The 26,679-nt window shown below is 44.4% G+C and overlaps 1 protein-coding gene across 1 annotated transcript in view; it reads right to left on the reverse strand.

Annotated features, from left to right (window-relative positions):
* The window catches only part of LOC121907573 (titin-like), a 214,293-nt gene that overhangs the window by 32,910 nt on the left and 154,704 nt on the right, over window positions 1-26,679 (reverse strand). The window contains 14 exon segments of the mRNA XM_042427209.1: window positions 367-17,688; window positions 18,507-18,809; window positions 18,938-19,525; window positions 19,911-20,207; window positions 20,336-20,533; window positions 21,422-21,526; window positions 21,630-21,937; window positions 22,141-22,423; window positions 23,459-23,746; window positions 23,830-24,120; window positions 24,434-24,721; window positions 25,387-25,692; window positions 25,813-26,115; window positions 26,323-26,625. Coding sequence (XP_042283143.1) covers window positions 367-17,688; window positions 18,507-18,809; window positions 18,938-19,525; window positions 19,911-20,207; window positions 20,336-20,533; window positions 21,422-21,526; window positions 21,630-21,937; window positions 22,141-22,423; window positions 23,459-23,746; window positions 23,830-24,120; window positions 24,434-24,721; window positions 25,387-25,692; window positions 25,813-26,115; window positions 26,323-26,625 — 21,183 coding nt within the window.

Raw genomic sequence — 26,679 nt, forward strand, 5'->3', positions numbered from 1 at the left:
CAATTTTGTACGAGGGGGCATTGGTGCTGTTTATTCAGACTAGGATATCTACTTGACTGTGAGTCAACTGCCTTCAAGTGTTGTGTTTGTATTTTAATATCTATTCTAAATTTAAATCTTGCCCCTGATAAATACCCCGTATTATAATTAAAAAATAATACTGGATAAAAACTAATAAACATATTAATAAATAACTAATAAAAACTATATTAATACTAAACTAAACAATAAAAACTAAACTGAAATGAGCAAACCCACTCTGAGAACTAACTGAAACTAAACTGAACCGAAAACAATAATTCAAAGCAAAATAAAAAACAAAAACAAATGAAAAACATAAAACTATAATAACTCTGGTTCACGTACCTGTAATCTTTGTGCCAGCCTTGGCCTCCTGAGGGATACCCACACCATGTTCATTTTCTCCAATGACTCTGAAGTAATAGATTGCTCCCTCCAGCAAGTCTTCTACCTTGTAAGTTAGTGCGTGGCAGTTGGTTGTCACAGAAACCCAGGCCTTCTTACTGGCTTCACGTTTTTCAACATGGTAGGCCTTCACTGCATCACCACCATCATTCTCGGGAGCTTCCCAAGTGAGGGTTGCAGAATCCCTGGTCACCGCTGAAACTTTAACATTAACAGGGGGTCCAGGAGAGTCAAGCACCTTGACAACCATGGGCAACGTTGCTTTTCCCAATGGTGATTCAATAGTGACGCAGTACTCTCCAGAGTCATTTCTAGTTGACTTCTCAATGGTCAGTGAAGTGCTGGATTCTGTTGAATCAATGGTTCCTCTGATGTTTAGATCAATGCCCTCCTTGGCCCATGTCACTGATGGAACAGGTTTGCCCTTGAATGGTACATTGAGAGTAAATGCTGTGCTATGTTTAACAACAAGCACTTTGCGCATCTCAATGTCAACATCAAATGATGGCTCTGCAGTTCTGTCCATGGCTACAGCTGCATCCGAATATGGGCTACGCACACTGTGTCCAACTTTGTTTATTGCCTTGACACAGAATTCATATTCTGCATCTGTCTTTAGTCCAGTGATTGTGAACTCCAAGCTCTTGGTAAGAGGAACAGCCTCAACCCATCTTGCTAGTTCTTCAGGTGATTCTTCTTCCTCTTCTTCCTCCTCATATTCTTCCTCTTCCTCATCCACCTCTGGTTCTGGTTTTTGGATGTAGTCTCTGTATTCTACACTATATCCAAGGACGGGAGCACCACCATCATCTGTTGGTGGTTTCCAGACTATGGACACACTGTCCTTAGTTGAACTGATAATCTTTGGCTTAGTTGGGCAAGAAGGAACAACCAGAGGATCCACTGGCCTGAATGGTGCAGATGGTTCACTTGGAGGACTCAGACCAGCAGCGTTTTCAGCATAGACTCTGAAGTCATACTCACAACCCTTGCGTAGTTTTGTTGCTACAGTGGTACATTCAACAACTGGATCTCTATTCACACGGACCCAGCGCATACCTGTCTTTTCACGTCGCTCAATCACATAACCAGAAATGGGACTGCCACCATCACTGGCTGGCTTGCACCAAGTGAGGGTCATTGAATCTCCAGTTATGTCAGTGACATCAACACTAGTTGGAGCTGTGGCAAAAGTGTATGGATCTGTAATCTTTACAGCATCACTCTCCAGGGCCTCACCAACTCCATGCTTGTTGACAGCCAAAACCCTGAAGATATATTCATCACCCTTGAGCAGTCCTGTGACCTTGAAGAATGTTTTTGTAATGTCCGCCTTCACTAGTGACCATGCCAAGCGGCTGGTGTCACGCTTCTCAACAACATAATGTGTGATGTCAGCACCACCAGCCTCCTGTGGTTCACCCCATGACAGAGTGCACGCCTCAGCTGTGAGACCTGTCATTTGCAGAGGTCCTGCACAGGGCCCTGGCTTATCGAGAATCACACAGTTTATTGGCATGGTAACTGTTCCGGCAATATTCTGTAGAGTCAGGGCATACTGTCCAGAATCTCTTCTGATGCAATCCTTCACAATGACGAAGGTGCTAGTATCTGTTGAAACAATCTGGATTCTGGCTCTGAGTTCGATCTCCTTACCATCCTTGGTCCAGGAAATGACAGGGGCAGGGCGTCCAGCAAAGTCAGCATTAATCTTCAGAGTTTCTCCTGCTTTCACGCACACTGTCTCTCTGAACTTGACATCCATCATGATGCGTGGTGGATCCACATCATCCTTCACAGTGATGGGACCAGTATTGTCAGATGGTTCACTGAACAATCCAGCTGCATTCTTTGCAATAACACGGAAGTCATACTGGCTGTTCTCTGTAAGGCTTGTCACATCATAGTGGGTCTCAGCTACATTGGTGAAGTTACACCTCGTCCAGCGTCCCTCAGGAAGGTCTCTGCATTCAATGATGTAGCCAGAAACCTTGGCTCCACCATCATACTCTGGTTTATCCCAGGACAAGGAGACAGATGTTCTGGTAACAGCAGTGACCACAGGTGTGCCTGGGGGATCACATGGATCTCTGGCTGCTACAGCTTCGCATACCTTGCTGCATTTACCGATACCAGCAATATTTTCAGCATAGACACGGTATTCATACATCATACCCTCTTCAACTCCACTGACTTTGTATTCAGTATTTTTGATCATTCCTCTATTCATCTTTGTCCAAAGAATACTAGTACGCTCTTTCCTCTCCAGGTGGTAGCCCAGAACAGGACTACCCCCATCATTGACTGGCTCATTCCAAGTCACCAACATGTAGGACTTGGTGGCCAACTTCACTACAGGTGTGGAAGGAGGTCCAGGTTGTTTGAAGCTGTACTGAGCAGTAATTCCATGTGAATCCAGATGTGTACTCTTTCCATAACGGTTAACTGCATAGACACGGAATTGGTACTCTGCTCCATGTGTCAGACGGCCAGCCTTGAAAGATGTTCTGGCGACATTGCTTGCTACCATCTGCCATTCTTGTGTGTTTGTGTCTCTCTTCTCCACAATATAGTTACTGATGGAGCAGCCACCATCATATTCTGGTGGAGACCAGGACAGTGTGATGCTGTCTGAGGTTACAGCATCCACCTTAATGTCTTTAGGTGAACTTGGTTTATCAAGGACAATAACTCCAATGTGTGATGTCACTGTTCCTGCTGTGTTGGCCAGGGTGATCTCATAACTGCCAACATGTTCTCTCTTAGCCTCTTTGATTACAATTTTGGATGAGGTTGCCGTGTTTAAGATGGTCACTGATGTTGTTTGCTTCAAAGGAAGGCCATCCTTCTTCCAGGATACAACAGGCTTAGGCCTGCCTCTTACTGGGATCTCAATAGTGAGGTCATCTCCAGCCTTCACACTGTATGTGGTGAATAGTAATTGGATAGACGGCTCAATTCCAACATCCTTTGCAACCACAGGCAAACCAAGATCTTTTGGCTCACTCTTTCCCTTCTCATTGATTGCAAGAACTCTGAATAAATATGTTTCATTAGGAGTCAGATTGGGAATAGTTGCCTCAGGCACCTTGACTGTGCATGCTGTACCCCATTTATCTCCACTCTTAGGCTTAAATTCTACATTGTAGCATATTACTTTACTTCCACCATCATGAGCAGGTTTTTCCCATGCCAGTGACACACTGTTCTTTGTCATGTCCACGACAGTGACCTTGTTAGGTGGCAGAGGTACATCAGACACTTTGACTTCTTTGGTTTCTACCATCTGTCCTTGGCCATATACATTAACAGCACAGACTCTGAAATAGAAAGTGCCACCCTCAGGCAGCTCTTCAATCTTGAACGAGTTAGCTGTGCAGTTACTGGTTACAGTAGTAAAGGCCTTCCTGACAGACTCTCTCTTCTCTACAATGTAGTTTGTGATTTTCGAACCACCATCTGTGAGTGGAGTGTCCCAGGCAAGAGTCACAGAGTCCTTCTTGAGCTCCTTCACAGCAAAGTTCTGTGGTGCACTTGGTGTATCCAGAATTCTCACTGCTACAACGGCAGATTTTGTGCCACTGCTGTTTTCCAATGACAGTGAGTATTTGCCACTGTCAAAGCGGTTAACACTGTCAATGACAAGCATGGTGTATGAACTGGTGGTGTCAATGGCAGCACGATCTGTAAGAGCACCCTCAACCTTCTCCCATTTCACAGTAGGTTCAGGCCGTCCTCTGATGGTGACAAACAGACGCAGAGTTCCACCAGCACGGACAGATACCACCTTTCTGAGTTCAGCATCCAGCTCCATCTCAGGTGCTTCCAACCTGTCAGATGTAACCACAGTCCCATGGATATTAGCAGCCTCTCCTACTCCCTCAGAGTTGATGGCACAGACGCGGAACTGATACTCTTCACCCTCCTTTACGTCTGTGATAGTTAGTTTAGTGGCTTGAATGCCAGCGGGTGGAGTGCACATGGCCCATTCCTTTTCAGCTGGTGCCTCTACTGCTGGTGCTACTTCTGCCTCCTCTGTTGATTCTGGTTCTGGTGTATACTCCCTCATTTCAACAATGTAGCCCTTGATGTAAGCACCACCATCAAAATCAGGTTTGCCCCAGGATAGAGACACAGAAGACTTTGTGTAGTCTGTCACCTTAGGATGGTGTGGAGGTCCAGGTGGTGTTGTGGCATCACATGCTCTGTAGAATAGGGACAATTCACTGAGGTCTCCCATTCCAGCCTCATTCTCAGCAGCAACACGGAACTCATAGAAGTGATCTGTAAGCAGACCGGTGACCTTGAAGTGGGTGTCAGTCAGTTTTTGTCTGTTACACTTTGTCCACCTCACACCGTCTTTGTCGCGTTTTTCAAGGTGGTAGCCTTCAATGTCAGCTCCACCAGTCTGTTCTGGAATGGTCCATGACAAAACCATAGAGTCCTTTTTAATCTGACTTGCCTCTGGAGTTCCAGGAGCACTAGGTGGCTTGTAAGGATTGCGTGCAATGATAGGTTCACTTTCAAGATAATCACCAACACCATATTTATTGACAGCCCTTACTCTGAAAATATATTCATTTCCAGGGAGCAAGTTTGTTAATTTAAAGTACAGACCCTTGATTTCAGTTGCAGCCACCATCCAGGACAACCTGCTAGTCTCTCTCTTCTCCAAGATATAGTGAGTGATACTAGCCCCACCATCCAGAGTTGGCTCAGCCCAGGCAAGGATGCACCTGTCAGCCATAACACCTGTCACTTTCATGGGTCCAGTGGGTTTACCTGGTTTATCAAGAACTTTGACAGTGATAGGGAATGTTTTTGTACCACCCAGATTTTTGAGGACAAGGTCATAGTGGCCACTGTCAAGCTTGGTTACATCCTTAATGGTCATGGCTGCACGTTTGTGTGTAGTTTTCACTTCAATGCGCAGGGCTTTATCCATTTCTTTGCCCTCCTTTAGCCAGACAACATCAGGAACTGGTTTGCCATGGATGTCTGCATCAAGAAGCAAGTTTTCCCCAGCATCGACAACAATGACATCCTTGTATTTAGGATCCATTGAGGCCCTTGGTGGTTCAATTTCATCAGTAGCAGTAATAGGTCCAGAGCTGTCAGATGGCTCACTGAAGACACCAGCTGCATTTCTGGCAATAACTCTGAATTCATATTGTTCATTCTCTGTCAGACCAGTGACAGAATACTCAGTCTCCATTATATTAGTGAAGTTAGATCTTACCCAACGCCCCTCAGGGGAGGAAAGATCTTTCCTCTCAACAATATATCCATTTACTTTGCTGCCACCATCATAATGAGGCTTAGTCCACTGAATCTTGATTGAGTTCTTAGAAATAGTTACAGCTTCAGGAGCACCAGGGGGATCACATGGGTCACGAGCAACGAAGGATTCAGACACTTTACTGCATCTGCCAATTCCAACAATATTTTCAGCATACACTCTGAATTCGTATCCAATACCCTCCTCAAGATTGCAGGTCTTGAACTCTGTATCGGTGATGAGAGTCTTGTTCAGTTTGATCCACAGGATGCTGCTTCTCTCCTTGCTTTCCAGATGGTAACCAATAACTGGACTTCCACCATCATTAACTGGCTCATTCCATTCAATGACCATCATCTCCTTTGTTGCAGCTTTGATATGTGGTGTTCCGGGGGGCCCTGGTGGTTTGTATGGATACTGAACAGTAATGGCCTTGGAGTCCAAAGGCACACCCTTTCCATATCTGTTTTCAGCTATGATTCTGAACTGGTATTCTGCACCAGTCTTCAGCTTGGTGACTTTTAAAGCTGTTCTAGCAAGCTGTGTGGTGACGGATTGCCATGTTTGGGTGGTGGTGTCTCTCTTCTCCACCATATAGTTCTTTACCTGGCATCCACCTGTGTACTCTGGGGGCTCCCAGGAGAGATGGACAAATGTATTGCTCACTTCAACAACCTTAACTGGACCTTTTGGTGGACCAGGTTTATCAAGAATAATGATACCCACTTCCTCAGTGGCTGTGCCGGTAGTATTGGCTGCTGTAATGGAGTATTTGCCGAAGTCCTCCTTGCTTGCCTCAGTAATCTGAATTCCTGTTGTTGTTAGAGTGTTAAACACACTGACTCTGGTTGTCACCTTAAGAGGCTGACCATCCTTGGTCCAGGTGACTCTGGGTTTGGGCCTGCCATGCACAGGGAACTCCAACTTCAGATCTTTTCCAGATAAAACACTGTAAGTGTTGAATTGCACGTTAATACTTGGCTCCATGGTCATGTCACTGGCAACAACAGGTGCAGCAAGTGCCTTTGGCTCACTCTTTCCCTTCTCATTGTAAGCAATGATACGGAATAAGTACTCTGTTCCACTTGTGAGGCCTGTGACAGTGCCCTCGCATGTCTTTGTATTTGTTGCAACTCCCCACTTATCTGTTCCCTTGGGCAGCATCTCAATTAGGTAGCCACTAATTCTACTGCCTCCATCATGCTCAGGTTTCTCCCAAGTCAGTGAGGCAGTGGTCTTGGTGACATCAGTGAGGAGGACTTTTCCAACTGGAAGAGGTACCTCAGAGGCCTTGGTAGCTGTCTTTGTTTCAACACCCTGACCAATTCCATAATCATTCTCAGCCATGACTCTGAAGTAGTACATAGCGCCTTCAACCAGGTTCTCAACTTTGAATGTTGTCTTGGTGCATTTTGTGGACACATTTGCAAACACCTTGCGGGTTGATTCACGTTTGTCAATGACATAGTTCTTAATTTTAGAACCTCCATCAACCAGTGGTGCATCCCATACAAGAGTGACAGAGTCCTTTTTGACATCTTTAACCACAAGGTTATGTGGGGCCCCAGGTGTATCCAGGACTTTAACAGAAACCAACTCAGACACAGTGCCACTGCTGTTGGTTAGGCTCAGAGTGTATTTTCCTGAGTTGCTCCTGTCACATGAGTCAATGGACAGCTGTGTGAAGTTGAGAGCCTTCTCAACCACTGCCTTTTCAGTCAGGTCTCCCTCGTCCTTAGTCCATTTAATCTCAGGGGTCGGCCTGCCCTTGAATGGAACATGGATTCTAACAGACCCTCCAGCCTTCACAATAATACCCTTCCTCAGCTCAGAGTCCAAGTGGATCTCTGGTGGCTCCACCCTTTCTTCTGGCTTAGCTGTTCCTGAGAGAACAGCTGGCTCACCAACTCCAAGTTTGTTCAGAGCGCACACCTGGATCTTGTACTCCTGAGCCTCAGTAAGTTTGGTAATTTCATATTTGTTGACGCGCAGGCCAGTGGGGGGAGTTACCATGGTCCATTCCTCCTCTTCAGCCTTGCAGACTTCAACAATGTATCCTTGAATGGCGCTGCCACCATCAAACAGAGGCTTACCCCATGAAACTGTAACGGAACTCTTTGTTGAGTCAATTACATGCACATATGCTGGGGACCCAGGTTTGTACTTTGGATCACAGGCCTTGTAGAATGAACTTGGAAGACTTGGCTCTCCCACTCCAACTACATTCTCAGCAGCCACTCTGAACTCGTACTCATGGCCAGTGGTTAGGCCTGTAGCTCTAAAGGAGAGATCAGTGACCTTCTGCCTGTTGCATCTGGTCCATTTAATTCCAGCTCTATCCTTCTTTTCAATAATATAATTGGTGATTTCACTGCCACCATCACTTTCCGGGGCAGACCAAGTGACTGTCATGCCATCATGAGCAATGCTGGATATATCCTCAATGTGAGGTGGACCAGGAAGAACAAATGGAGTCTTCATGATCACTCCACCAGACTCCAATGGCTCACTGACACCATAACTGTTAACTGCCATTACACGGAACATATACTCATTGCCTTCCAGCAATTTGGTGACTTTATAGCATGTGTTGTCACAACTGTTAGTAACAACAGTCCAAGCTAGACGGCTGGTCTCTCGTCTTTCAATGATATAGCGTGTAATGGGACTACCTCCGTCGTGTAGAGGGGCAAGCCATACCAGTGTGCATCTATCCTCAGCAACCCCTGTAATGCGAAGGGGTCCTTCACATGCGCTAGGCCTGTCCAGTACTACAACCTTGAATGGAACAGTTTCAGTACCAGCCTCATTTGTAAGCTGTAGCGTGTAATTTCCGCCATCAATTCTGACCGCGTCCTTAATGACAATCATTGCATGGTTTTCTGTGTTTCTGACCTCCAGTCTGAGTGTATTCTCAATTGGATGTCCATCCTTGAACCACTGGATTGAAGGAAGTGGCTTGCCACGGACATCTGCATCTAGCTTGAATGTCTCTCCAGCATTGATGACAATAGTCTTGGTGAATGTGGGGTCAATGGAGAACTTGGGTGCTTCCATTTTATCACTTGCAGTGATTGGTCCACTGTTGTAGGACGGCTTGCTGATGGTGCCGACAGCATTTTTAGCAATGACTCTAAAGTCATACTGTGCATTTTCAGTCAGACCAGTGACAGTGAACTTGGTCTCAATCACGTTAGTGAAGTTTGCCCTTACCCACCGACCCTCTGGCAGATCCCGCTTCTCCACAATGTAGCCAGTTATGTTACTGCCACCATCATACTCAGGTTTAGTCCACTGAATGACAATGGTATCTTTGGTCACATGGATGACCTCTGGTGTGCCAGGAGGATCACATGGGTCACGGGCACTGCAGCCCTCTGAGACCTTACTGCACCTGCCAATGCCAACAATATTTTCAGCATAAACCCTGTATTCATATTCAATACCCTCTTCCAAGGGATGACTCTTGAAACTAGTCTCATGAATAAGTATCTTGTTGATCTTGACCCAGAGAATACTATTCCTCTCTTTCCTTTCTAGATGGTAGCCAAGGACAGGGCTGCCTCCATCTGAGACAGGCTCATGCCACTCAACAATCTGGTGGTCTCTAGAGAGAGAAGAGATGAAAGGAGTGCCTGGTGGGCCAGGCTCTCTGTATGGGTACTGAGCGACCACAGCAGATGAATCCAGACCATGACTCTTGCCAAAGCGGTTCTGGGCAATGATTCTGAATTGGTATTCTGCTCCAGTCTTCAGCCTTGGCACTTTGATTGTGGTTCTGGCACAGTTAATGCTGACATTTTCCCATGTTGTTGTTGTAGTATCTCTCTTCTGCACAATGTAGTTTGAAATTTGGCAACCGCCATTGTGTTTTGGTGGGTCCCATGAAATAGTTACAGTCTGTGTTGTGACTTCATCAAACCTCACAGGGCCAGATGGAGGCCCAGGCTTGTCAAGTACAATAATTTCAACTGTTGTGTCCTTCTTTCCAGCTGAGTTGGCTGCATTTATACTGTACATGCCACCATCATCACCTGCTGCCTCCTTAATGCTCAGTGTTGTATGTGTTGGTGTATTGATAATGTTGACTCTGGTAGTGTACTTCAAAGGAGCTCCATCTTTTGTCCATTTTACCGTTGGTTTAGGGCGTCCAAAGATGGGGATGTCAACGTTCAGGTCTTTGCCCACATGGACACTATAGTTGCTGAAAGCTGGTCGAACATCTGGCTCAAAGACTAAGTCCTTGGTCATGACTGGGCCAGCAAGGACTTTGGGGTCACTTTTACCCTTATCGTTGATTGCTGTAACTTGGAACAGATACTCCTCTCCTGGGTTCAGGTTAGTAACTTTAGTCTCCATTGTCTTGTATGTGTTAACACCAGACCATTTGTCATGGCCCTTAACCTGCACCTCGAGCAAGTACTGCATGACTCTGCTACCACCATCATAGTCTGGCTTCTCCCAGGCCAAAGAGATGCTTGTCTTGGTTTGGTCTGTAACAGTCAAGCTCTTGGGGGACTGGGGTACCTCTGAGACCTTCAGAGGGTCGACAGTTATTGCAGGCAGACCAACACCATGTATGTTCTCAGCAAGGACTCTGAAGTAGTAACTGCACCCCTCCTGGAGTTGATCTATCTTCCATGAAAGAGTATGGCAATTTGTTACCACAGCTGCATATGTTTTGCGTGTGGTTTCTCTCTTTTCCACAATGTAGTTCTTGATCTTGGACCCACCATCTAACAGAGGTGGTTCCCATGCCAGTGTCACTGACTGGTTTGTAATTTCCTTCACTTTCAGGTTAACAGGAGCACTGGGTGTGTCAAGAACACGGACAACAACAAATGCAGATTTAGTTCCACTGGAGTTCTCTGCAGTGACCGTGTATTTTCCACTATCATTTCTGCTCATCTTGTCAATTACAAGGGCTGTAAAACTGCTGGTCACCTCAACCTGAGCAGCCTCTTTAAGTGCAACATCATCTTTGTCCCACTTGATGGTAGGAGTGGGCCTTCCTTTGATTGGAATAAACAGTCTAAGGGAAGCTCCAGCTTTAATGGTCACAATCTTTCTCAGTTCTGGGTCAATGTCAAGATCTGGCTCTTCAGTTCTGTCATGGGTCACAACAACTCCAGAAACATCAGCATTCTCACCAATTCCAACCTTGTTGATAGCACATATTCTGAACTTGTATGCCTGATTTTCTTTCAGGTTTACAACGTCAAACTTGGTCTTCTTGATACCCGTTGGTGGTGTGCACATTATCCATTCCTCAGCAGGTGCATCTATGGTAGGTGCTTCTTCAGCTGTGGCTTCAGCAGGGGCCTCAGCTGGTACTGCTGGCTCTTTGGTAGTGCAGCACTCAACAATATATCCCTGAATCTCACAGCCACCATCACAGTCCGGCTTGCTCCATGACAGGAATACTGATGTTTTTGTTGTGTCAATAACTCTTGGATGTTGTGGTGGGCCAGGCTTAAAGATAGGATCAAGAGCTTTGTAGAATGCAGTTGGGGGGCTTGGCTCACCAACTCCAACAGCATTCTCAGCTGCAACTCTGAATTCATAACTATGGCTTTCTAGGAGTCCAGTGACCTTGAAGGTCAAGTCAGAGACTTCTTGCCTGTTGCATCGGGTCCATCTTACACCATCTTTGTCATGTTTCTCAATGATATACTTAGTGATAGGACTGCCTCCATCTTCAGAGGGAGCCTCCCAGGTGAGCACCATGGAATCCTTTTTAATATCTGAAATCTCTAAGCCCTTGGGTGATCCAGGGGTCAGGTATGGATCTTTGATCATGACAGCATCAGACTCAAGTGCTGCACCCACACCAAACTGGTTGACAGCATGGACTCTGAAAATGTACTCATTTCCTTCCAAGAGCTTAGTAACCTTTAGACAAGTATTCTCCACTTTTGGGTCAACAACAGTCCATACTAATCTGCTTGTCTCTCTCCTCTCCACAATGTAGTGAGAAATCTTGCTGCCACCATCTTGCAGAGGCGGTTTCCATGCAAGGCAACATTGCTCTTTAGTTATTCCAGTTACAGCAAGAGGTCCAAATGGTTCTCCAGGTTTATCTAGAACAACCACATTGATGTGCACAGACTTCTCTCCTCCTGGATTTTTCAACAGCAGAGTGTATTGGCCTCCATCAGAAAGTTTAGCTTCCTTTACAGTGATACAAGCTTTGGTGGGTGTGTTCTTTATATCTCTATGAATAGTGTTTCCCAGCTCATGTTCTCCTTTCATCCAGTGGATCGAGGGCAATGGTTTGCCATGAACATCTCCATCAATCTTGAAGTTGTCTCCGGCATTAACCACAATAGTCTGTGTGTATTCTGGGTCAATACTGATGCGTGGTGGCTCAATCTCATCCTTGGCAGTAATAGGACCAGTGCTGTAAGAGGGGAGACTGAAAACACCAGCAGCATTTCTGGCAATGACACGGAACTCATACTGACTGTCCTGTACAAGGCCTGTAGCAACATATTCTGTCTCTATGATATTAGTGAAATTAGCCTTTACCCAACGACCTTCCGGCAGCTCCTTCTTTTCCACAATATAGCCTGTAACCTTGGCACCACCATCATACTCAGGCTTGGTCCAAACAATGGTCACAGAGTCCTTAGTAATCTTTGTTGCCTCAGGGGTGCCAGGAGGATCACAAGGATCTCTAGCAATGTGGCCTTCAGACACTTTGCTCACTTTGCCTATTCCAACAATGTTTTCAGCATAAACTCTGTATTCATACTCCATTCCTGGTTCTAGGCCAGTGGTCTTGAAGGTTTGATCAGTAATAAGAGACTTGTTCAATTTGACCCACAGGATGCTGTTTCTTTCTTTGCGCTCAAGATGGTAGCCCAAGATAGTGCTTCCACCATCATTCACAGGTTCATTCCATGTCACCATCATGCTGTCCTTGGTACAGGCTGCAATGGAAGGTGTTCCTGGTGGTCCTGGGAGCTTATATGGATATTGAGCCGTAATAGATGCTGATAGAAGAGCGTGCCCTTTTCCATATCTGTTTTCTGCTGTGATTCTAAACTGATACTCAGAGCCAGTCTTCAACCTGCCTGCCTTGATTTTAGTCCTTGCAAGGTTAGGAGAAACAACCATCCAGTTAGTTGTGGATGTGTCTCTCTTCTCCACAATGTAGTTTTTGATTGTGCACCCACCATCATACTCTGGTGGGTTCCAGGAGATGGTTACACTGTCAGAGGTGACTTCCTCCACCTTAACTGGACCACCTGGTTGACCAGGTTTGTCAAGAACAACAATGCCAATGTCTGCTGTTGTCTCTCCTGCTGTGTTGCTGAGAGTAATATGATAGTGTCCAACATCTTCTTTGGAAGCCTCTTTTATGGTGAGATTCAGCAATGTTTCTGTTGCACCAAAGTTTACTCTAGTAGTTCTCTTCAGAGGCACGCCATCCTTTACCCAGGAGACAGCTGCTTTGGGACGTGCAACATATGGGACCTCTACTGTCAGGTCTTCACCTGCCAACACACTAAATGTGGTAAACAGCATTTTGGCAACTGGTGCGATCACAAGATCTTTAACAATCACAGGCACACCAATTTGACGTGGGTCACTTGTTCCCTTCTCATTTCTTGCTGCCACACGGAACATGTATTCTTCGCCTGCCTTGAGCCCACTAATGGTAGCTTCTGTTTCTTTCACAATCAAAGCTTGTGTCCACTTATCATCACCTTTAGGCTGGACCTCAATAACATAACAGCCCACTCTGCTACCACCATCATGTTCTGGTTTCTCCCAGCAGAGGGTGACACTGTTCTTTGTAACATCCTTAAGAGTGACTTTGCCGGGTGGCTGTGGTTTCTCAGACACTTTAACTGATTCACCAGTCTCAATGGGCAGGCCAATGCCATATTCATTCTCAGCCAAAACTCTGAAGTAATAGTTGCATCCTTCAAGGAGTTGGTCAACTGTAAAGGTGGTGTGATGGCACATAGCGCTGACTGTGGCATATGCTTTCCTTGTGGACTCTCGCTTTTCAACAATGTAGTTCTTAATCTTAACTCCTCCATCATTCAGTGGTGGATCCCAAGTCAGAGTGACAGATTCTTTTGTTACAGTAGAAATCTTCAGATTCTGTGGGGCACTTGGTGTGTCAAGCACCCTGACTTGGACTGTAAATGTCTTGGAGCCCGAGCTGTTTTCGACTGTAAGGTTATACTTTCCACTATCAAATCTGTTGACATTTTCAATTACAAGTGATGTGTATGACGTTGTGCTGTCAATGGTGGCCCTCTCAATGTGCTCACCATCCCCTTTGGTCCATTTAGCCTGAGGAGCTGGTCTGCCTCTCATGGGCACAAATAGTCTAAGTGAGCAGCAAGCTCTAAGGGTAACAACTTTCAGGAGCTCAGCATCCACATCAATCTCAGGTGGTAAGAGCCTGTCCTCTGCCTTGGGATTTCCAGGTACAGATGCTGCCTCTCCAATTCCTTCATCGTTCACAGCAGAGATGTTAATCTTGTACTCCTGGTTCTCTTTCAGGTTGATAATGGTGAATGAGGTGGCAAGGAGCCCTTGTTTGGGTGTTGCAATGGTCCACTCCTCCTCCTCTTCCTTTTCAGATGGGATGCAGGTCTCCACAATGTAGCCAGTGATATCAGAGCCACCATCATACACAGGTTTGTTCCAGGCAACAGTAATTGAGGACTTGGTTGTGTCTAAGACTCTGGGGTTGCATGGAGCCCCTGGCTTGTACAGTGCATCAGTAGCCTTGTAGAATGGACTGGCAATACTTGGTGCACTCAATCCAGCAGCATTCTCAGCAATTATTCTGAATTCATATTCATGTCCATTGACAAGACCTGTTGCCTTGAACTGTAGGTCTTTGACCTTCCTCTTATTGCATTTGACCCAGCGGAGGCCAATTTTGTCTTTTCTTTCAACATTGTAGTGGGTGATGGGGGTTCCACCATCACTCTTAGGTGCTTGCCACATAACAATCATTGAATCTTTAGTGACAGCTGTCACCTCAGGAGACTCTGGAGGATCGGGAACCACGTATGGGTTGTCTGCAATAGTAGGTTCGGAATCAAGCGGCTCGCCCTGGCCATATTTATTTACTGCCATAACTCTGAAGATGTATTCATTTCCTTTGAGCAGCTTGGTCACCTTGTGTTGTGTAACTTGCAGGTCTGAAGCGACATTGGTCCAAGCCAGTCTGCTTGATTCACGTTTCTGTATAATGTATCCTTCGATCGGGGCACCACCATCATCTGGAGGTGGGGCCCATGCCAATACACAATTGTCTGCTGTGACATCTGATACCTTAAGAGGTCCTTCTGGTGGTCCAGGTCTGTCAAGTACTTTAACTTTAAAGATGTGCTTAGAAAATCCACCAACATTAGTGGCAGTCAAAACAAATTCTCCTCCGTCTGTTCTGACAGAGTCCTTGTTGGTCAGTGTGGTTGTCAGTTCTGTGAACTTAACGTCTAGTTTCATTGTGTTCTCAACCTCTTTTCCATTCTTGGTCCATACCATGGATGGGGTTGGTTGACCAGCAATGTCAGCATCAAGTTTGAAAGACTCCCCTGCCTTCAGCAGAACAACATCCTTAAAGATGGCATCAACCATGATGCGTGGCTCAATAATGTCATCTTTGCAGGTAATTGGGTCAGAGTGGTCAGAAGGAACACTTACTGCACCTATTGAGTTTCTGGCTATGACACGGAACTCATAGGAGGCATCTTGAGTCAACCCACTGACAGTGAATGTTGTGTCAATGATGTTGGTGAAGTTGGCTCTGATCCAGCGTCCAGCAGGAAGTTCTCTCTTCTCCACTGTGTAGCCAGTGATTTTGAAGCCACCATCATACTCAGGTTTTGTCCACTGAATAGTGATGACATTCTTGTTGACAAATATAGGCATGGGCTGACCTGGTGGGTCTACAGGGTCTAAGGCCAGTATTGCTTCTGAGGCTTTGCTGGGCCTACCAATTCCAGCCATGTTTTCAGCCATGACACGGAATTCATAGGCAACTCCGTCTTCCAGCCCAGAGGATTTGAAGATGTTTCCCTTCACAACACTCTTGCTGATCTTATGCCACACGATGCTGTTTCTTTCTTTCCTCTCAACATGATATCCAATGACTTCATTTCCACCATCAGACACCGGCTCATTCCAGCCAATTGTTATTGAGTCCTTGGTGAATGCAACAACATTAGGCGTACCAGGAGGTCCAGGGACTTTGAATGGATAGGCAGCCACCACTGCCTCTGAAGTGATGGGAGGTCCAACACCATATCTGTTCTTAGCCTTTACTCTAAACTGATACTCTGATCCAGTGGTTAAACGAATGGCTTTGAACATGGTACGGATGATTGTGGAAGACAGCTCTGTCCATGTCTGAGTAGTGGTGTCTCTGATCTCAATCACATAATTGTTGATGGGAACACCTCCATCATTCTCAGGAGTGTCCCATGCAAATATGCAATAGGTACGAGATATCTCCACAATCTTAATTGGTCCTTTGGGTGGCCCAGGAACATCATGTACTTTGACAATGATGTTGTCTGTCACAGAACCAACGATGTTCTTTCCTGTCATAGTGTATACACCACTGTCTCCTCTGGTACATTCATTGATACTGAGGATAGCAGTAGCTGAAGTGGTCTCCACATTGGTTCTCTGTGTGAGCTTTAGGGCTGCGCCATCCTTCTGCCAATGGATAGTTGGTCTAGGTCGCCCCATAACTGGAATTTCAACCTTGATGTCATCTCCTGCCTTGGCAATAACAGTCTTTTGACATACACCACGCAGGTCAAACTCAGGCAGGGAAGTAGAATCCTTTACAACAATGGGTTTACTCTCACGTGGAGCACTTCTACCTGAATGGTTGACAGCCATTACGCGGAAAATGTACTCCTCATTCTCATTGAGATTCTTTACTGTGAAATCCATGGTCTTGACTGTTGTTACATGGGCCCACTGATCAGTTCCCTTCTTCTGGGCTTCAAGGACATATCCAGTGATTCTGCTTCCACCATCATGTTTGGGTTTGGTCCAAGCCAGGCTCACAGAGTTCTTAGTGATATCAGTAGGAATAATACTCTCTGGATGAGTTGGTGCCTGGGATGCACGAATTGCATCAGTGGTTTCAACTGCTTCACCAATACCATACTCATTCTCAGCAGATACTCTGAAGTAGTACTCACAGCCTTCACCCAGGTCGGAGATACAGGCTGAAGTTGTCGGGCAATTTGTAATAACAGTAGCAAAAGCCTTGCGTGTTGATTCTCTCTTCTCAATTATGTAGTTTGTGATCTTGGCTCCACCATCAATGAGAGGCATCTCCCACTGAAGAGTAATGCTTTCCTTATCAATCTTGACAGGTTTTAAGTTATGTGGAGGTCCAGGTGAATCCAGAACTCTCACGTTGATAGGGGCACTCTTCTTTCCAGATGAGTTTTCAAGGGTAAGCTCATATTTACCCCCATCAATCCTTGAACTGTCAGGGATGACCAGCATTGTAAATGACTCAGTACTGTCAATGATGGCACGTGGGACAGGACCACCCTCCTTGGTCCAGGTGACTGTAGGTGTAGGACGTCCCTTGATTGGCACAAAGAGGCGAATGGAACAGCCAGCCCTGACAACAAGGGTTCTTCTCAGCTCAACGTCTAGCTCAAAATCAGGCTCAGTTGCACGCTCCACTATCTCAACCAGTTCCTGAGTTTCAGCTGGTTCACCTGCTCCTTTAGCATTCACAGCACTAATTCTGAAGTGATATTTTGAACCAGTTTCCAGCCCAGGAACGACAAACTCTGTGATCCTAAGTGGAGATGAAGGAGTGTCCTTAACCCATTCTTCTGTTCCTTCTTTCTTGTGCTCAATCACATATCCAGTGACTTCAAGTCCACCATTATCAAGAGGTTTTCCCCAGTTCAGAGTGGCAGCGGTTTTGGTTGTGTCTGTGACTCTTGGGTTGACTGGAGGTCCAGGCACATCTGCAAGACACAAAACAGTGATTATATCCTTTTTTAAATAGAAAAAAATATAGCATTCTGTAAACCAGTGGTATTTCATTTAAGTATTTTAAGCAGGGCCGTCAATCAATTTTTAAAAAATTACCAATTAATCGCACAATGTGCTGTGATTAATTGCAACTAATCACTTTTTTCCTCTTAATATTGAAGCTTGTAATAATGGATATTAAAATGTAAAATCACAGATCTAATGTAGAATAAACACCAAGGAAGTAAATTCAAATACCATTGTTTAATAGCATCTTTTTAACTTTGAACATAGATTCTCTCCTGTGAACTACAGACTTCCAATAAAACCATTAAAGCCAGTGACTGTCAGCTTGAAAGGTATATTTCTTATATGCACAGAAATAACAAAACCCTGGCCTTTAAAGTACCAGCTGAATTTATAAAACCACGAAGGCCGTTCAAATTAGATATCATCTTAGAAGGCAATAGTTTCTTATATGCTCTAACATAAATGATAATTAACAATAAATGTGTTCCATGTTCGAGTGCCAGTTGAATTTCAACAAGGTCCACAATAGTCTATAAAAGTATGGAAAAAGAACAATTATTTAGCCCTCCTCTTGACATGCTAGCATGACAAACTGAGCCCACTACAACCTCTGAAAGACAGTAATGTATCCATAGCGTTAAATGCTTGAAATATTTCAAATTAATTCAAAAATTAAAGCATTAATTTTGACAGCACTAATTTTAACATAAGGAATAATTTAATGTTGGATTTGGGTGGGCCTATTTATAACTTTTCACAGCTGAAACAATTTTTTACTCACAGGTAGCAACTGTCGTTCTGACAGGCAAAGATGGTTCACTTGGCTCTCCAAAGCCAGCTCTGTTCTCCGCAAGAACACGGAACTCATACTCTATTCCTTCAGTGAGTCCTGTGACTTCATAGCTGAGCTCAGCAATTGATTTCTTGGATGCCCTGACCCATCTCATGGCCTTTTTCTCCTTCTTTTCAACACAGTATCCTGTGATGTCACTTCCTCCATCCTCAGGTGGTCTCTTCCAGGTCACAGTAGCTGAATGCCCATCAACCTTCTCAACCTCTGGTTTAGTTGGTGGACCAGGAGGACCTACACAAATAGTTAGAAGAAATATATAAATTAACCTAAGTAGTTAATATTCTTCTTCCAGACTCAGAGAGACATTTTATCCTTAAAAAATAAGCACAAATGTATGATCTAAGATGCACTGAACATACCAAATCTATCAACCATCTTGACTGGCTCGGAGTGAGATGCCTCGCTGGTACCGTACTGGTTAACGGCAGAGACTCTGAAAATGTACTCATTGCCCTGGATGAGCTTGTTGGCCACGTAGTGACAGTCGATGACCTTCTCTTCCAGGATAGTCCAGAGCAGGCGGCTGGTCTCCCTCTTCTCCAGGGTGTAGTACTTGATAGGGGAACCTCCATCCTCGGTAGGAGCAGTCCAGGTCAGGGTGACCTTTTCGGAGGAGACACCACTGCATTCAATGGGTCCAGGAGCAGAAGGAACATCCAGAACTTTCACCTTGACGGTTTCCTCCTTCACACCGAAGGGGTTGCTGGCAGTGATGACATAATCGCCAGAGTCCTTCCTGCCAGCATACTTGATGGACAGGGTTGAGGAGGTTGCAGTGGTCTCGATATTAACAATGTCAGAGGGCTTAAAGTACTTCCCTCCCTTAGACCAGCATGAGGTTGGGGCAGGTTTGCCTAAAATACTTGTAGCAGTGATGACTATAGTATCGCCAGCTCTGACAGTCAGACCCTCCATCACATGAGTGTCAATGATAATGGTTGGTGCAGCTGTTGGACAAAATAGAACAAAAACTTAATTTATCATACATTGTGCCAATATACTAGTCACTGAAAGCATTCAGACAGTGCAATAAAAGCTTAGTAGTATATTTAACACTGTTTCATATCTCACCAGGGTCTGAAATTAACACCTACCAACTGACAAATTGCTTCAAATTTTGCTCTGTTTGTATTCAACATAATACATTATTTCCATGAAATGTAGTGAAATTAAAGTATATGTGACACTAAAAGGCAATTATTTATTAATTATTTTAATTAATTATTATTTATTATTTTGGCCAGTAAAAATATGCACGGCTGGTAGATTTTTTCATCTACCAGTTCTCTTGGCAGGTGAGGCAAAACGTTAATTTCGGACACTGTATCTCACCGTATTCATCCCTGCAGATGATAGTGTCTGTCTGCTCGGAGGGTGGGCTGAGAGCACCAGCAGCATTCTTTGCTCTGATTCTGAACTCGTATTTGCAGCCCTCTTGTAGATCGGTGACAGTGAAGGCAGGATCCACAACATTCACGTTGTTGGCCTTCACCCAGATCTTGGAAGGTAAGTCGCGCTTCTCAATGATGTAGCCAGTGAGCCTGTGGCCACCGTCGAACTCTGGCTCAGTCCATTGGAGGGTCACGGTGCTCCTGGTGATGCTGACTACATCAGGTTTACCAGGAGTATCTGAGCAAACATGATAGAAAAAATGTTATTGCAATATAAATAACATTTTTTGTGGTACAGTTACAGAATTAGGATATTCTTTCACATGTAATGTCACAATGAATATCTCCCATATCTTTCACACTTACCAATGGGATCCAGGGCAACCTGTGGATCGGTGGGAGCACTCGGTCTGCCAATGCCAGCCAGGTTGATGGCCATGACTCTAAACTCGTACTCCAGACCTTCAGTCAACCCAGTTACCTTATGTTCCTTCATCCTCAAGGCAGTTGGGCTTGACCTCTTCCACAACATACTGTTCCTCTCCTTGAACTCAACATGGTAGCCTAATCATAGTACCAGAGGTAGGAAAACAAAATCCACATTAAGCTCACATATCACATATGCTTATGTACACATCAATTAAATTGCTATAAGGAGTACAGAACAAATTTATGTCATATGATATGACAAAATAACATAGATGTTTGATAGTAATTAATGAATAGTGTATTTTTCAAACCTCCATCTTAACCTTCTGGAACTGAGCATAGCATCAACACTACACAAGACCATGTTCTACAAAACATCAAATAACTTTGGAACCATTTAGGATATCAACAGGCTTTTTTTGTCTGAACTGTGAGATTCTCAGGTTTCAAAGTTACCTTGACTGGTGCCTTTACGACCATCAGGCCAGATTTACGGTGCATATAATCACATGATTGAGGAACAAAACAGACAGTTGTTTGGCTTCACTGGCCAAAATATAAAGACAGCACCAAAATGTATGTATTGTCCTATTGTCTACTAAAAGTACTCAGTATGATATGCATGTAAATGGCTGTAACTCACTGGGGAAAAGGTGGATTTGCACCAAAATTTACATGAGCTCTAAAACACCTAAATACAACTTTTCATGTCAAAAGAACAAATATTCCCTTGTTGACTGTGGAGTTGTTCAACAAAACACAACTTTTTCTCACTAGGCATTTTTTGTCAAATATGGTATGCTCACACAAAGGTAATGCATGATGGTGACTTTACACTGCACCAGAGAGAAAGGGCAGGTTCCCCTGAATCATATGATGTGTAACACTTGATACTCAATAAAAGAATAAGCTCAGAATTGGAAAAAATATAAAACTATGTCCAGGTGCTTCTTTGTCTATATAGGTTTTAGAGAGTTAAAATGGAACAATAATGACATTGTTCTTTTTTTAAGTCAACTGTACCTGTGATGGGAGATCCTCCAGTCTTCCTGGGGTCAGACCAGGCCAGGTAAGCAGAGTCATGGCGCATGCTCATGATCTGAGGTGGAGGAGGAGCATCGGGAACATCTGGGAAAAATGGTAACATCGTCAAGAGAAGCCCAATTTTTATGTTCAACACCTAAACATCCAGGCTTTAAAATGTATGAAGGATAAAGTTATTGTCACTTACTGAATGGATGTTTAGCAACAATGGGCTCAGATTTGAGTCCCTCTCCAACACCGTACTTGTTCTCAGCACAGACTCTGAAAATATACTCTGTGCCCTCGTGGAGACCTGTCACTCTCATGCTGTTGGTCTCCACAGCAGAGGAGACAGTCACCCACATGTTGGTGATTGAGTCCCTTTTGTCCAGGGTGTAGTTGGTGATCTCAGAGCCGCCGTCGTCCTTTGGAGCTTTCCACCTCAGAGTGGCACCATCAGCAGCAACATCTTTGAACTTAATGGGTCCAATAGGAATGCCAGGCTTGCCCACCACCCTGAGACAAAAGGGATTTAAATCTTATCATTGACTTATTTCAGGATGAAAAGGAAGTCAAGCGTTAATATTAATAGTACTTTAGTTTAAGTCATAAACTAAAATACTGTTATCTATCTTGTGGTTAACTCTTAAAGCACACTATTCATATTGCATTATTCATGTACTCTAAAATGCCCTGCCTTGGTACAGTTTGATAACTACCTGATGAAGATGGTGGATTCCTTGCTTCCAGCACTGTTCCTCAGGGTGATGGTGTACTTGGAAGCATCACTCCTCTTACAGTCTCTGATTAGGAGGGTGGTGTTGACTGCAGAGGACTCTGCACAAACACGGCCAGTGTCTGTCAGGTCTTCGTCTTCTCCCTTCTTCCAGGAGACCTTGGGCGTAGGCTTGCCAATGATTGGGATCTTAAGACGGACTGTACTGCCCTCCTTGGCAATGTAGCACATGTTGGGCAGGTCCCTCAAGTCACAGCTGGGATGAACTGCAGAGAGGAATAATGAATGTTTTAAAACTTTTTGCCACTCTGGGTAACTTGAGTTTCACTTCTTAGAATCGTAAAGAATCCATCAGACAGAGACCTTTACATTAAGTATGCGAGTTTCATGAGTTTAGGCTACAGATTTCATGAGAAGTTAATTTAGATTATGAGACGGCTTTGTTCAATATTCGATTCTGATTGATCAATTACGGCATTATACAATATATATTTCTGAACAGAATACCTCTGCTTTGTATAACAGACCGTTGCTATGGACACAGCTCTGATCATAGACTGGAGAACCACATCCAATCATATCAATCCGCAGAAAGAAGTCCAGTAAAATTACCAACTACAGCTCATTCGCAACACCCAGTGGCAAAAAAATGTTATTTTTTTGTTTTAGGCAATGGCAGCAGATCTGGTGAGCACTTCTCCTAGGTGCCTATCGCTATATACTAACTTAAGCAATAAGTGTTAGTGATAATAGTAATATTGTTCACAGTTGTAACATTAGTAACAATTGTCTTTCCAGCTGTGTCAACTGCAAAGCCTCAGCAAGAAGGAGAGAATGAGGACAGAAACGTCAACATCAATATTTCCAAAGAAGTCCTGTTCACTTTGTTTCGTTTCACTATCAATGGAAACATTTAGTTTAACAAGAATTATAGGTTAATGCTAAGTGGGTTAATCTTAAGAAGGCTACAGAGTTTATGTTACCATGGCTTCAGTTCCAACTGCAGAATCTAACAGTAGTAACAGCAGTAAAATCATTTTAAAATCAATAAAATCATTTTTAAATCAATATTTTGTGTCAAACTGTTGATTTCTTTAGTAAATAGCCGTGTGATAAGCAGGATAATGTGCAGTGAGCAGGTCATTATTGCAAAATTGACCCCTTCAGGGTGATACATGACCCTGATGCGAAGCTGTACATTATCTTTTACTTGACACTGCAGCTACATTGAACCCTCTACACTCTCTCATACAGTTCTTTGCCTGAACGTTTTATATATGTATACATGGACAGATCCTTACTGAGTTGATCCTTGGCGACTACTGCCAGCTCCTTGGGAGAGCTCTCTCCTGCGTCATTCACAGCCATGACTCTGTATTTGTACTCTTTGCCCTCCACCAGATCCTTGGCACTGTACTGCATGTTCTTGGACCTCATTAGCTCCTTGTAGTTGTCGTCACCGTTGAGAACCTCAAGCACGTAGCAGATGATGCGACTGCCACCATCAGTGATGGGTTTCTTCCAGCATAGAGTGCAAGAGTCCTTAGTAACCAGTAGGGTCTTGAAGTCCATGACAGGCCCAGGCTCCTCTGGAAAAGTAGATGTGAGTAAGATTACAAGAGCAAAACAATAAAAGAAGATAAAGCATTAAATCTGTTATCATCACACCCACCAGTTGCTCTGACAGAGTCAGCCGTCTCGCAGTACTCTCCAGCACCAAGCTGGTTGACTGCTGACACTCTGAAGCAGTAGGACCGTCCTGCTTGCAGGTCTGGCACCTTGGAAGACGTCTTGGTGCAATTGTTGGAGACCATGGACCAGGCCTTCCTCTCAGTGTCACGCTTCTCCACGATGTAGTGGGTGATTTCGTAGCCACCATCAATTAGAGGAGCATCCCAGTAGATGGAGGCGCATTCCTTATTTGTCTCCTTCACTATCAAGTTGACTGGTGGCCCGGGAGTGTCTAGAGAGATACAACAACTCTTATAAACATGTTCTACATATTGCTCACCAGTGGATTTATAATGAACTGCTTTAAACTTGAGCTTCTGTGCTTGGACGTAGCTACGTAATGTTTTGCTCTACACAGATGGTAATATCGTAAAGGAACTTATTACTTTCAAATAAATAACTAGTAATATGTAACACATTACATTTTGAAAGTAACTTGCCCAACACTATTCCTCAGTAACTAGTAGGTGAGGCCTCTCTGAGGACTGAAATATTTTCCTCTTACAACACTGAAAATCACTACAAACAAAAAGTCTGTCACTCACCAAGAACCTTGACGATGATGGTGTACATCTTCATGCCAGCCACACTCTCCAGGTTCAGGATGTATTTCCCAGCATCATATCTGTTGACATTGTCCACTAACACCGTGGTGTCAGTGGTGGTGGACTTGATGATGATGCCTTGGCGGTCCTTGATGTTAGTGTTCATCTTTGCCCAAGTGATCTTGGGATTAGGGCGGCCCTTGATGGTGGCGTGCAGCCTCATGGTGGCGCCAGCACACAGCTCCAGGCCTTCCTTCAACTCTGCGCTCAGTTCTGCCTCTGGAGGAACTGCATAAACACATACAAAAGACAGTCTCATGAGTTTCCTGGTGTAGTGAAAGTGTGCTCTCGTGAGCTCTGTCAGAACAAAAAATGTTCTGTCTAGATTGTTCTGGCATCTAATGACGATGATACTGTGGTCCATCTTTACTCACGGTCATACAGAATTAAAATGAAATGCAGCTAAGAAAATCAAAACTGAGATAACCCTCTACCAAACAGCCAATCAAAATGTATTGCATACAGCACTCCTCTAGCAAGTAGATTGATCCTATAAAGTTGGAAAGAAGCCTCCCCTCCATCATTTAAACACTGGATCAGGGATACTTTGAGGTTCTTGAAATTAGAGAAGATGAGATTTGCTATTCATGGGTCTAATGACAGATTCTTTAAATTATGACAGCCTTTTATCACATACTTGTTAAACCAGCTGTAAATGCATTTATCTTCTGTCACATAAATTCAAAATGTGACTTTGTAACCACAACTTTTGTTAGTGTTGTCTGTTATCATCCCTTGGTTATTATCATCTTTAGTCATTTTTTTATTGTGAATTGTATTTTTTATTTTTATTTATTTTATTTTTTTTCTGTATTTTTGCAAACAGGAATATGTTGATTATAATAAAACCTTGGTGGAAAAAAGAAAAAACAGAATGTCAAAATGAAACTTACCAATGATGTCCTTAGCAACGTGTTTGCCAGGCACTTCTACGGGCTCGCTGAAGCCAACCTTGTTGACGGCAGTTATGCGGCACTGGTACTCTGCTTTGAAGATGAGGTTCTGGATGATGTAGTGGGTCTCCTGCAGGTTCCTGGGGACGTTGCAGCGGATCCAGTCTGTGGTGTCAGTCCTCTTGCACTCCACCAGGTATCCGAGGATGGGGCTTCCACCGTCGTTGGCAGGGGCAGTCCAGGTGAGGCTGATGGTACTGGAGGTGGTGTCTGTTACACTGGGGTTCACCACAGGGCCAGGAGGAGCTGGGGAAGAACACATTGACTCAGGTTAGATTAGATACAGATGTTCTTTGATCTCTGTGAGTAGCAGAACATTCTCCCATTAAGAAACTATGGTAAGTTCTGAGAGGTCATGGAACTCACTGATAGGATTCTGTGCAATGGTGCCAGCAGAGGGCTCACTGGGTTTGCCGAGCCCTGCCAAGTTGACAGCAATGACTCTGAACTCATACTCAGTTCCCTCGATGAGACCTGTGACGTCCAAGGTCCTCTCTATCATGGGCTTCCTGTTCAGCTTGGTCCAGTTCATCTCCCTGCTTTCTTTCTTTTCCAGCATGTAACCCAGGATGGTGGACTTTCCATCATCAGCAGGCTCCTTCCAGCTCACAGTCATCTGGTCCTTAGTCGCATTTGTGATCACTGGGGCCTCGCATGGGCCAGGGACAGCTGGAAGTGACATCAGGATTTAGATATTAAAAATATGTTTTAAATTTTAAAATGAGATTGGATGTTTTACATATATCACCATTATAGGAAGTTAACTACACACTACACTAACTGTAGTAGTGGTCACAGAGAGTTCTTACTACCAGTTATAGTCAAGCTGCTGTTGTGTTATGTGTGAAATGTTGATGATGTGAATGTTGGACTCACTGAATGGGTTCTTGGCGACGACAGGGTTTGTGATGAGGGCGTCTCCAACTCCCCACGTGTTCTCAGCACGGATTCTGAACTGGTACTCACGACCCTCAATCAGCTTATCCACATTAAACTCAAGGGTTTCGCCCTTGAACTTGGCAACAACTTGAGCCCAGTTGGCTCTGCTGGTCTCACGCTTGTCCACAATGTAGTTGGTGATGGGAGCGTCACCGTCCTTTAGTGGAGGCTCCCAGGACAACTTGATATTGGTGGCAAACACCTCGACGAATTTGGCACTGGCAGGAGGACCAGGCACATCTGTGTGGACACAAATCATCAGTGCATCATGGGATATTAGCCAATTAGACAGCT

This window comes from Thunnus maccoyii, chromosome 11, assembly GCF_910596095.1.
Source record: "Thunnus maccoyii chromosome 11, fThuMac1.1, whole genome shotgun sequence".
Lineage (NCBI taxonomy): Eukaryota > Metazoa > Chordata > Actinopteri > Scombriformes > Scombridae > Thunnus > Thunnus maccoyii.